Raw genomic sequence first — 13,611 nt, 5'->3', positions numbered from 1 at the left:
AAATCAGTACCTATATACATATATATATATATATATATATATATATATATATATATATATATATATATATATATATATATATATATATATATATGTAATTTTTAAAGAAGTATTAAGTGTGTATACTTCATATATATAACGAATTTTATCTATTTGGAATCAACATAAAAAGTAAATTCTTTTGATGTATTTATTGTCATCAAAGTTTCTTTGTCTAGAATTTTGGTTACTATCTAGCCGAGTCACTCATTACTTAGAGATCGTTCCCAAGATTTGTTTGACTCTTGGTAACAACTTTCCTCCTATATTGGTGAGACAGAATTGATCTCTGTTCATAAAAACAGAATTTGTGTTTAATCTCAGCTTCAGCAGTCTACTGTAGGGCCAAGAATTTGATTCTAGGATAAGGGTATGGGAAAAGGTCTTCATAACAATAGAAACAAGAAGAAGAAGAGGAGAACCAAAGAGTTTCCATGGGAAATTTGACTATATTTGTTTTCTCTACAAAGGATTAAACAAAAACTGAAGATCCCATTTATGGCTGTGCAGTAGGTAATGACAAATTGGCCTTATTTGAAGGCATGGGACTTAAAATTAAGCAAATTCTTGGAAAACGCATATAAAGAAAAATCTTTGACCAAAGAACTAAAATCTTTGCGTATCTGTGTCTCAAAATAATTTTATTTTGTTCCTGTTGTTCCAAAAGAAAAGCTGTTGGTTTTGGGGTTAAACCAAGCCCTTATTAAAACTAAACCAAGAAATCTATTAAAATCTTAACTCAAATCAGTTGTCACAAGAAATATTATCAAGCTGTTCAAATAGAACAGAAAAGCAGAGGTTGTTTGGAGGTAACCTTTAACATTTACATCGCACAAAATCTTTATAATTTTTAAGGAGTTTTCAAGCTCCTGCTGTTTTTTTGCCAAACCAGTCCCTTTTCAAAATTGAGTACAGCTATGTTATTTTATTCTAAATCAAACTAGTAGCCACAGAGAGTATTAGTGCACTAAAGCTATTCAAACAAAATACAAAAACAGAGGTAGTTTCGAGGTAAGCTCTAATATTGACATGACAAAACCACCTTGGTGTCACAAGGACTTTTCAAGCTTCTAGATGCATAGCCGCCTTTCTTCATCAGGGTTTACAAGGAAAATCTTTACGGAAGTCAACCTTTCTTTTAATTTTGTCTACGACAACTTCAAGACTTTCAGCAATGTCTGGTTTATCAGATGGATTTAGCGAATAGTAAGCTGCAATTTCTTTGTTATACGAACGTATCAAGTATTCCCTATAATCCGAAACAGGCTTTGTTCTATCAGGCTGCATCCAATTACTGAATTTCTTTGAGAAATCTGCATATTTCCATTTCTCTTCATTCTGTAGTATGAAACAATGATCAAGGGGAGTCGTATTACAAGCCATGGCACTTAGTTTATTGCTTTTGACATATTTCAGACCGACTAAACCGTCTGGCTGATGAAAAGTGTCATGAGGACCGTTGTGAGACATTTCCAGAAAGCAAGGACTTTTGCAAAGAGGACACGGCTCTTGACACGCTGTACAAAAAGCCGCTTCAAAATGAATATTGTCCTGAAGTTGTATCAAAACATTGTCTATAATATGGTTTTCATCCAAGGCTCTATAAGACTGGGAAATTTTGTTGATTATGGCATCAATATGTCGCTGGTCAAAATTAACAGACAATTTGTCCAATTCTGTCCAGCCGAAAGTATTCATTTCTTTTGTCAATGCGTCGGCAATATAAGTGCTTTTAAATAATTTTAGTGATTTGAAAAGCTGATGAAACTGAAAAGACTTCAATCCCGTTTTTTCATCCTTTGGAGCTGCTTGATACGTGTTTCTTAAACACCTTTCAAGTTGATCTTGGAACTTAGCCCATTTTAGGTTTTCAGAGAGTGCTTCAATTTCAAAGCTAATCAGTCTACAAGTCGTAAGCCTTTTCAAAAGACTAGGATTTTCAATTCTACGCAAGACTTCAGCAATACCTTTTGGCTCAACTTCCTCGATTAAAAATAAATCCATGTGACCTTGAATATTTTTTGCATGTTGAGGCCAGCATTTATTTCTTAAGTTGGCAATCACCCTTTCTTGAAGTTCCTTATTAAAAGCTTCAAAAGCGTTTCTAGAAAAATAGTCCTCAAGTCTAGATGCCATTAAGTCCACTTCATCCAAACCACTAGCGACGTCAAGACAAAAACTTTGCATGACCTTTTTCATTGAAAGAAAGCGCTTGTAAACCGAATTCTCCTCTTCCCACTTTCCTTGAATTCGTAAAAAAAAACCTACTAATATTTCGTAAGCAAATCTATGAACTTTTTTCTTTTTGTCTTTGTCAATTTTTTTGTCCAGACGTCGAAGATATTTTTCAACCTCACTAATGACTTCATGCACACTTGCATCAGAATAATATTTCTTCCCAGTCATGATACTGACTATTATACGAGCAACATTTTTTTCAATTCTGTCTTCATTGCTTTCACTCTGAGACCCCCATTTAACAATATCATCGTATATACTTTCAATAGTTTTCTTGAGTCCATCTTTCCATAATCTCTTCCAGAGTGGTCTATTTTGCCCAATATTAGTTTCCTCGTGCGATAAGAGGTCAACACCTAATGCCTTAATCGTGTGATTAATCATGTAAGCTTTTAGAACAGCATTTCTGACATCCATTGGAGGGTTTTCTTTCTTTGCTTTTTGTAGAATATTATTAAAAGAAGTGTCAAACATTGTTATCAATTCTTGCTTTGATTTGTGTTTGAGACTCTTCATTTTAAATTCTTCTATTATTTTGTCTCTCATTTCTTTTTCATATTCACCAACTTTTACGTCAAACAAAAGCTGATTTTTCAAGAACACTTCTAGTTTATCCCGCCATTGACCAGTTTGACGGGAGATAATGTCTTCCACCTTTCTAGTGTATTCAGTTTTCCATTTTTGGTTCTCGTTTTGTTCAAAAATTCTGTTTACCTCTTCTTCAAATTTTTCTGCATGAGGCTTCATCTTTACATCAAGATCTTCAACTGCTATATTTATCTTTCTTAAGGTCATCAGCTCTTCTTTTTCCGAAGATATTTCTTTCTTATAGATGTCCTTTAATAAATCGTATTGTTCTTCATATTTCAGGATATACAATTTTCTTAGGGTCTGATATATTCGCTCTATTTCAGAGTAAACGTGTCTTTCGATGACCGTTTCAAAAGACAGGTCAAAATTAGAGTTGTTCAAGCACTCCCAAACTAAAAACAAATAATTATCCAGACTTTCAATTTTTCGAGCACTCCATCCAGACTGACTAACAACCTGCTCATGGATATACTCTCGAAAATCAATAATTTGCAGGCTAAATTCTTCATTTGGGATGTCATTTGGTGGATCTCCTTTTGTATTACATCCAAATACACGTATATCTTGTTCATTGCTGAACATCTTTGGGAAGCTGATGGATGTATGCATATCCAAATCTTCTAGTGAATTTGCTTTTGTAAAAGATTCAACAAGTGTTGCTGATAGCTGTGTAAAAATATTCAGAAGTTTACTTTTGTTTTCTTGATGACACTTGACCTGATTATAAGCTGCAAAAATTTTGCAGCTAAGCATGCCTCCTCGTTCTTCTGCCAATTTAGAGCCTTTATATGCAAGTGCAACAATAGGCAGTATTTCTTTCAAAGCATTGTCATTTTCACCTTTAATAACCAAAATGACAGCATCTGATGGCAAGATAGATAGGGTCGCAATTTTATTATCACGCTTCGCACAGCCATGTATACCTTTATGTTCTGGTGAACGAACACCCTCTGTGTCCAAGATAACCACGTAGTCATACTCTTTTCGGTTTACTGTCTTTACTAGGGTCATGGTAAGGCCTCTAGTACACTGACCTATACTTGCTGCAAGACAAATACCGAACATTGTATTTAACAATGTTGACTTTCCACTGCTTTGCTCTCCCAGCACAGATAATACAAAAATTCTTTTGTTCGGAAGCAAAGAGCTCAAATTTTTAAATATTGCACCAATCCAATCGACATTTAGCATATTCGCATCTCCATCGTAGAGCTCTAAAGTTTCACCTGCTATCAAACAAGACGCAGCTAAGTGTGGTAAATATTCCAAATCTGCACATTTTCCTGATGAATAAAATAACGAAACTTCCCTCCATAAGTGACGAAGTGAAAGAAGAGCATAGTTACGCTTTTCTTTTGCAGCCAATAAATCTTTCCTACAAGATTCTTGCTTATTTTGAAATTCAGGACCCCTGCCTGATAATTGCAAACTTTCCAAGAAGTCCTTTTGTTTCTGATGCACTGCTTCTTCTAGTTGACGTACAATCTTGGATTCTTTGATATTCAGTGAAATAGCATCATCAATAACGCGAAGATGAAGCAAAATATGGTCGATATCATTCTTTTGGAGTCCTTTCAAGAAAAAGTTGATAAGTGGGTCGTTTTTTTTACTGTTACCGAAACGGAACTTTTCTTCTTTGGAAATCTTCTCCTGTATCGCTGAACGACTGCCTGTGTCATTGACAAGTTCAAATTCGTTCAATTTTTCTCTCAATTCCCCTTCTCTTGCAAAACTCTTTTGCAATATCAGCACGTTTGATCTATAACCTTCTAAGCCATCCATATTAGAAACATCCATATACATTTGTCGTAGATGATTGATATCAGTACTTAAAGAACAGGGAATAGCAGGGAATACTGAATACAATGAGATGGCGTGAAGTCCAACTTTACGAAACACGGCTTCTAATTGTTGGTTTCTTTGGATACCACTGAAATAATCAAATGAACCCTCGATAAGATAAAAGGGACGGTGATTTGATCGAGCACTTTGAATGCTAGGGATCCATATTGTAATGAATTGTGGCAATATTTTTTCAGGAGAATATGCGCCCATAAAGTGAGAAACTTTATTTGATTTAGGTATAAATTCGTCTTCAACTATTAAGTAGTCAGTGAATTCTGTTAGGAATTTCCAATAAGGTTTAAAATCCCCACTAATATGTATAACGATGCAAGATTTCTTATCTCCATTTTCGAAGCAGACTAAGCCCTGTCCAACCTCCATGCTTGATGTCTCATCAGTTTTTAGACAAGTTTTTAAATTAAAAAGATTTTCCATAATTTTTCCAGCAGAACTATCAAAGGATACTTGACTAATTATAGCAATTCGTGGCAGCTTTAGGTCTTCCCCAAGGAATATGTCTTCTTCTAACCTTTGCGTGATCCTAAGTAATTCTATAGTGTCTTTGGAACATACAGGAATAGCAAATCTTGATTCCAGAAGAAGTCGCAAAATGTTTACTTTATCTCTGCCTGAATACATGCTGAGAAGATTGGAAACGTCAAAGTTTTGTTCTCTTTTCATTTGTTGAACTTCGGTCCAGAAATCCTCAAACTGTGAAAAATTATTTGATCCTTCATCAGGTGAATTGCAATATTTTAATTCCAGACGGTGAAGCATTCTATAAGAAATATTGGTTAAGTCACGAGGACAATCAATAGTGAATGCACTAACTAAAATTTCCTCTCTAAATTTTTGTTGCTTTAGGCTGGATATATTTTCTCTGTTCGGTATATTCAATTTAGGTTGCTTTGTCAGGTCAGTTTTAACACTAATATCATGAGTTAAAGACTCCATTTCATTTTCCTCTTCAGTCTCTTGTGCGTCTTGGACAGCATTGTCTTCAGCCGAACACTTCCTCTTTTGTTGTATTCGCAAATCTGGGAGTTGCAGCATATTCTTCCTTGCCAGTTCTCCATCAATATTATGGTAATAGGAACGAAGATCTTGTATGTCTTTAAATTTTATATCTTTGGTTAAACTTATCCAGGCATTTTTGATAAATTCAGCTTGATTTTTGAACTTAGTACCGAGAAGACTCCAAACTGGAACAAGACTTTTCATATCTCCCCTATCTATGATAATCCCTTCTTCAGGTTTTTTTTTTATCAGTTCACAAAACAAAGGAGGAGCCGTTTGCGGTCCATAAACAACCAAATGTATATTCTTACTTGATTGCCTTCCTGCCTTTTGTTGTTTGTGTTGATATTCACTTTTGTTTTTGTAACTGGCATTTGCTTTGAAGCCTTTTCCTTGTCCTTGCCAAAATAATGAGGCAGCAAACTCCCTTTCTGCATTTGATTCTATCTCAGACACTGAGTAACAATCACTTGCTGTAACTTCACACGAAAAATGTACTATGCCTCCGTAATGATGAATATCGCTTGGATAATGGGACCCAAAAGTGCGCAGAAAGTCTTCTGCTTCCGGCATTGTCTCTATTCTCTCCAATGCAGCTTCTGTTTCACTACTTAATTTCATCTGATTGGAAGGAATTCTAAAAGCTCCTACTGGATAAATTCCAAGCTTATGAAAAACTATGTTTTCTAACTTGGTGTTACTTGAGGAACAATCACTCTTGTAATTCTTGTCGACAAATTTGATTCCAGCTGAAAACAAACTTAAATTAACACTACCACCAATGGCCCATCCACTCTCTATAAATTTATTTACTTCATCTTTCGAATGTTCTATACTGCTAGAACAGATAGTTCTCGATACAATTGGTTTAGAACATCCTAGGAGTTCAATTTCTTCTGGAATTCTAAGTAAAGGCGCCTTTGCTTTTAGCAGTAAATTAGAGTCGTCTGCACCATACAAAACACCATATCGTGCAAGACCAGAACTAAGCCGTGAGACGAAAGAACTATCAGTAGGATTGTTTTGAGCATCTACTATTGACGATGTTTCTTTTAACTCTGAAATAACATCTTCCAGCATCCTTCTTATCTCTACTTCAGGCACATTTGACAGAACATCTTGCGCTGCAATTGTTGAATCAGATAAGAGATCGACATTCCCTGAAAAGCGATTCAGAAAATCTGCTGCAGACGAACGGTTGATTGGGGATTCCTGAAGAAGAGCAGTAGCTTCTCTTCGAAAACTGCTCAAGTCACTCATTTTTCTCTTCGATCTGTAAAAGAATATGTATTTAAAAAACTTATTAAAAACAAAACAAATAACCAAAATTAATCTTGTAAAAAGTTATTCAGCTACATGGAAGTCACTTTTCAAGAAATTCCACTTTTGGGGCTCAAATCAGTTTCTTCAGGGACCTAAACTCAATATAGCAGATTTTACATTTGAGCCTTTAAATATTTTGGATTTTGCCAACAAACTTAATACTCATAAAAGAATACTTTTGGCCCTTGATATGACCCCTTTTTCAAAAGAATGACGCATCATTTTTTCGTTTTTACATTAAGTTATTGTTGGTCCAAGAACTCAAGGCTATAAATTCAAAACTGACCGTGATAAAAGATACAACAACAAAAGAGAGAATAATGAGGACGTTTTTCCCAAGACAGTGAACCAACAAAACCTATTTGAATATTTCGGCCCTATATCTAAGGGCCGTCTTCAGCAAAGAAAAAATAAAAAACAATAAAACACTTACAATAAAAGTTCTCACTTAAAAATCCATTTGTTTTTATTTTAAAATAGCCTTGGTATCATTACTTCTTAACGAAAAGTTCAGCCAAGACTGTCTGATAAAAGCTAACATTTTGCAAGATAAAAAGGTTCATTCATTTCACTAACTGTATTTATTAAAAATTGGAATGATTTCTTATTGCGATATTTGCCTTCTCTGCAGCTAATCTGATAGTTGTTTTGATATTAGGCTTGTTTTTGTTCGTTCCAATTTTTGTTTTATTTTGAATTAGATTATTTTCTATAATTAATTTTGTGTACATAGGGTTGAGTGTGTATTCACCCAAGTCTCTATTTAGGGATGTGTTATTATTTAAGTTTCGTTTGATTTCGATTGCCTCACGGACAGTTTGTTTGATTCCTAGGTCATTATTAATTAGAATTGTTTCGTCAAATAGAACATACTGGTCTGGATTTTCAAAAATATGATTACTTAAAGCTGAATCGAAAGATATGGAGTTATTTTTAGATTTTAATGCTTTTTCAATACTTTCTTTGTGTTGCTGCAATCTTGTTCCTAAATTTTGGTGGGTTCGACCAATGTAATAATTTCCACAACTACATGGTATTTGATACACCCCTCGTAGACGAGTAATTGGGGTTTTATCCTTACCAGAATTGACAAGATTCATTATACTTAAATTGCTTGTGAATTTTTCATTTTATTAGTTTAGGGAAAAAACACGCGAACATTATTAATCAACAAACGTTTCTGGAATCCTGCAGAAGAAATAAAATTATTCCTAAATCCTTAAGGCACAAATTTCACTTAAATACTTTACGAGAGTCACAGTTCACACATAAACTACAGCTAAAAACGTTGAATCATATTATTAAGGACAAAAAACACAGAAGACATATAATTTCCTCAGAACGAAAATCACTCGAAAATTTTCTGTCACAGAGCTTGTCCACTGATGATTTTTTGCAGATTGTTAGGATGGAAAGGAATTTATTCCACCATGATTTCCGTGTGTCACAAGAGAGACTCACTAATAAGTTTACGAGGTTGAAATATGAGTCTCAAGTGGTCAACCCAGTTTACAATCCTAAGATAAGTCCTGGACCTGCGATTGTAAATATTTCATTTAAAAAGCTTAGCTATGTTGAAGAAAAAGTCCTAGAACAAGGGCCAAAATTTTCGTTTTTACCGAAACAAGTTCCAGTTGCAGACTTGGTAGTATCTTTAGAATCCTCTCTCCACAAATGTAGTGCTCGTGTTTCAAACCCGGATACAGTTAGATCTTGTTTAATTAACACTCCTTACAACAGCTCATTAAAACTTCCTAATTCTCCCAATAACGCAATGGAAAAATCATATGACACAAAAGTTTTGAGCAAACTCCGTAAGGATTCCTCAATAATAATCACTAAAGCCGATAAAAGCAACTCCATAGTAATTATGAATAGAACTGATTATGATGGTAAAATTCAGTCACATCTAAATGATACAACCACTTATGTTAAATCAACCCATGACCAGACTGATCAATTTGCTCAAAAAGTAATAAAAGAATTAAAAACTTTGAAAGAAAATGGCAGAATCACTCCACAGTTGTACAATAAATTCCTCCCTCGTGGTGTTTTTTGCTCAAAGTTTTATGGATTACCAAAATTGCACAAACAAGGCATTCCTCTAAGACCCATATTAGCTAGTACAAAATCACCTGCCTCAAACATTGGAAAATGGTTATGCACTGCATTTAAACCATTGCTTCACTCCCAAAAATCTTATATAAAAAATTCAGTTGATCTTGTAGAAAAATTGAAACAAATTGACATTTCTGAAAATTCCATATTAAGCAGCTTTGACATAGTTTCTATGTATACTAGTATTGATGTTTCAAAATCTGAACAATTATTACAAAATAAACTGGAAAACAATTACCATTTAATTGAAGAGTCAGCAATAGGTCTAGACATTGATGTTCTCATGGATTTGGTTAAATTATGTAACAAATATTCCATGCACTTCCAGTTTCGAGATTCATATTACAAACAGGTAAGGGGCCTTCCTATGGGAGCACCTCTATCAGGCCTACTCGCAAATATTTTCGTCGAGAATCTTGAAAATTGGGCCCTAGATACGTATTTTCTTAATCATGTGTTTTGGGGACGTTTCATGGACGACGTAATTTCAGTTTGGAATTATGGCGAAAGTGAACTTAAAGGTTTTCTAGAACATTTAAATACTTACGATAGAAACCTGCAATTCACTCTAGAGACCCAAAGAGATGGAAAAATACCTTTTTTAGATGTATTGATAATACGCAATGTGAATAAACTTGAATGTACGGTTTACAGAAAACTTACGCATAATAATAGATACCTTCACTTCAAATCTAACCATCCTCCACAGGTTAAAAGAGGTGTGGTAATATCTCTTGTGGATAGAGTACTTAATATCTGTTCAAAGCCGTATGTTAAAAAAGAATTAAATTTTATTACAGAAATACTTTTTGGCAACGGGTACCCAATTTCTCTCATAAATACTGTTATTGCTCAAAGATTAAAGATGCATTCTTCTGAAGCCTTAAATCCCACACCAGTAAATGATTCGAATAAACCCACAAACACGATTTACCTACCTTATATTCCGAAAATTACTTCAAAACTGAAAAAAGTTTGTTTAAAGAACAATTTACGTGTTGTATTCACAAGCAATTTAAGTATAATGAATCTTGTCAATTCTGGTAAGGATAAAACCCCAATTACTCGTCTACGAGGGGTGTATCAAATACCATGTAGTTGTGGAAATTATTACAGAGGTCGAACCCACCAAAATTTAGGAACAAGATTGCAGCAACACAAAGAAAGTTTTGAAAAAGCATTAAAATCTAAAAATAACTCCATATCTTTCGATTCAGCTTTAAGTAATCATATTTTTGAAAATCCAGACCATTATGTTCTATTTGACGAAACAATTCTAATTAGCAATGACCTAGGAATCAAACAAACTGTCCGTGAGGCAATCGAAATCAAACGAAACTTAAATAATAACACATCCTTAAATAGAGACTTGGGTGAATACACACTCAACCCTATGTACACAAAATTAATTATAGAAATTAATCTAATTCAAAATAAAACAAATATAGGAACGAACAAAAACAAGCCCAATATCAAAAGAACTATCAGATTAGCTGCAGAGAAGGCAAATATCGCAATAAGAAATCATTCCAATTTTTCATAAATACAGTCAGTGAAATGAATGAACCTTTTTATCTTGCAAAATGTTAGCTTTTATCAGACAGTCTTGACTGAACTTTTCGTTAAGAAGTAATGATGCCAAGGCTATTTTAAAATAAAAACAAATGGATTTTTAACTGAGAACTTTTATTGTAAGTGTTTTATTGTTTTTTATTTTTTCTTTGCTGAAGACGGCCCTTAGATATAGGGCCGAAATATTCAAATAGGTTTTGTTGGTTCACTGTCTTGGGAAAAAAGTCCTCATTATTCTCTCTTTTGTTGTTGTACTATGGAAAGGCAGTGTGGTCTTCGTCATTATTTTTGTGATAAAAGATTTTAGCCCATTTTTGAGCCTTGTACCCCCTTCCGTTCTAGAACGAAGCATTTGTAACCTCAGACCCTTACAACGACCCCTGAAAGTTTTGAACTAAGTACACACCCAACAACAAACAAGCTCCTTTTTAAATCATAAAACATAAGCTTGAACAATCAGGAATATGCTTTATTTACAGCACTTGCCACAGGGGCTCAGCGGACCATGTCATCTTTGAAGGCAATTTGAACCTTGCAACTTTTTTGGACAAATTAAATCTTTCACAATTTCATTGCATGTCTTTTGGGGTTGCTAAGAGGGGCTGGTTGTCCGTCAATCAGAATCGACCCTTAAAAGGACACACATAATTTTAATAGTCAAATAGCCTAAATGAACCCCTCTACTTTTTAAGGGCTCCCCTTCCATATTTTTTTTCAATTCCTAAGCCTTGGTGGTACTCGGTACAGAAGCAGTAGTTTTTGTGATGGTGGTAGTAGTAGAAAATGTGGTAATAGCATTAGTAGCGGTAGTGTTAGCAGTAATATTAGCTTAGAAATATTCCTTTTTTGGTTAATTGATCATCTCGCCTATGATTTCCTTAAAGTTCCAAATTAATATACTTAGTCATTCCTCAGTTACTCCTTTTTACAGCCCGTATGCATATAACGTGTATTGATTTAGCTCAATACTCCCCTCAATATTCTTATTCATGAATGGTCTTCCTCATTTTGGAAAGTAAAGGTCAAACATACCCACCTTTTTCACTAATTTATGTCATTTATAAACAATGAATTATTGTCTAACTTAAAGCTCTGGCCCTGAGGGCTGTGGGGAGTTAACATCCCCACAGTTAACGAAAGAGAGAGAGAGAGAGAGAGAGAGAGAGAGAGAGAGAGAGAGAGAGAGAGAGAGAGAGAGAGAGAGAGAGAGAGAGAGAGAGAGAGAGAGAGAGAGAGAGAGAGAGAGAGAGAGAGAGAGAGAGACAGACAGAAACAGACAGACATATTTACTTTTTCTTACTTTTTCAACAGATGAGGTGGTTGACTTTTGAATAGACGGATCCGTCTTCTGCTCTTTATGAGGCGTAGCTATAATTTCTCCATCAGTTGAGGTGAAATTGAGTGAAAATCTTCCTTAGCGTTTCAATTTTTCCGTTCTAGAAATGAACAAAAACATTATTTTCTTTTTGTCATTTTTGTTTAAAGTGTCGTTCCCTATTTTTTCTCATATTCAAAATTTGGCATTTTTCGTTCTGTATACATAATTCAATTTGAAAAAAAAAAAAAACTTATGGGGAACAGGGAGCACTTTCGCATAGGATATAGCAATCTTCTTGTATTAGGCCTTTACGCAACAAAATGTCTAAATTCAATTTTACTAAAAATACCTTATCAGAAAATCTAAATGAGTGTTATTTTAATTTTAACACATACTAATTCTAAGAGGGGATATCTCAATTAATCAACTCTAAGAATCCATATTTTAACTTTCGTGATGTGTTATATATTTATAATGCATCACGATATTTTTCTGGGTTTTTAAACATCTTGCAAGCATATGAAGCTTTTTCTCTCGTAATTTTCTGGCTATCATTTGATATTGAATTACAATTTTTCATGAAAAGTTTAAAAGATCAACTCTTTTTTTTTTTAATGTTTAATGTAAAAACTTTCGATTGCAGTTTAACTTACGACTTAGGCCAATAAAATACACTCTCAGCATTAGCTACAGAAATGTAGAACAGAGCGAAAAATTTATAAATAACTTATTAAAGAAAGAAAGAAAAATTAAAGAATAAGGAAATCAGCAAATCATGGACATGACCATACCCCCCGTTCCATGGAAAGATTATGGATCAAAGAGGACAGGGGGGGGGGGGGTAACCGGGGACCATAGGTGGGCTGGCGGTGATGTAGGTTACCACGGATTACGGCGCGTCACTGGTCAAGGAATATCATGGTCCAGGGGGGGATGTTCCGGGGGATCATTGATCATGAAGAATCTAGATTTCAACAAGTCAACGAGGGGCAGGGTTTTTGATAGTTCGTTATGGACAATTGAGAGGCAATACTGAACTGTCAAAAAAACTACCCCTCTCCTCCATGTTCGCTAAGCATAAGACAAAACTATCTAAGATTATTAAACCTATCAATAGTTGGTCCATAAACCTCTATATTCATCTTTTTAGAGAGAATTTATTTTGTTCACAATTGTATGCTATTCAAAATGTGGGTAATTAATAAGACCAAAATGGTCTATTTAAAGTTTATATGCAAATCCAAGACACTTATCCCGCCTTTCTTTCAACCAATCAAATTGAACGTCACGTACAAGAGAGTTCAAAATAGAAACCAGTTAAACATGTTTGGACCGGTTAGGCACATTCAGGCCGGTTGAACTGGTTTGAACCGGTTAAATATTTTGGACGGGATTTGTTGCAAAAGTATGATTCATATTCATACTTATATTCGTTCTGTCAAGGTCACCCACTGTAAGCCCTAAATTCGGAGGCGTGCCAAAGGACTAAGCACTGATAGTTCGTCAGTGGGAATGGGTAGTCCCCGCTTGTAAAATAAACCTGTTAACCC

The 13,611-nt window shown here is 34.6% G+C and overlaps 1 protein-coding gene across 1 annotated transcript; it reads right to left on the bottom strand.

Annotated features, from left to right (window-relative positions):
- Window positions 1-949: 949 nt before the first annotated feature.
- On the bottom strand, window positions 950-12,193 carry LOC136026097 (interferon-induced very large GTPase 1-like). The gene is made up of 2 exons (XM_065702378.1): window positions 12,044-12,193; window positions 950-7,003 (listed from the first exon to the last, which is right to left on the bottom strand). Exon 2 carries the CDS (start codon window positions 6,988-6,990, stop codon window positions 1,135-1,137), a length of 5,856 nt encoding a protein of 1,951 aa, XP_065558450.1. The 5' UTR covers window positions 6,991-7,003; window positions 12,044-12,193; the 3' UTR covers window positions 950-1,134.
- Between the last annotated feature and the right edge of the window lie 1,418 nt (window positions 12,194-13,611).

This window comes from Artemia franciscana, chromosome 4, assembly GCF_032884065.1.
Source record: "Artemia franciscana chromosome 4, ASM3288406v1, whole genome shotgun sequence".
NCBI lineage: Eukaryota > Metazoa > Arthropoda > Branchiopoda > Anostraca > Artemiidae > Artemia > Artemia franciscana.
This window is presented reverse-complemented; position numbering and strand designations above follow the sequence as displayed.

Bases quoted from the DNA above. Each gene is read 5' to 3' on its own strand.
- LOC136026097 (XM_065702378.1), bottom strand. From the start codon at position 6,990: ATGAGTGACTTGAGCAGTTTTCGAAGAGAAGCTACTGCTCTTCTTCAG.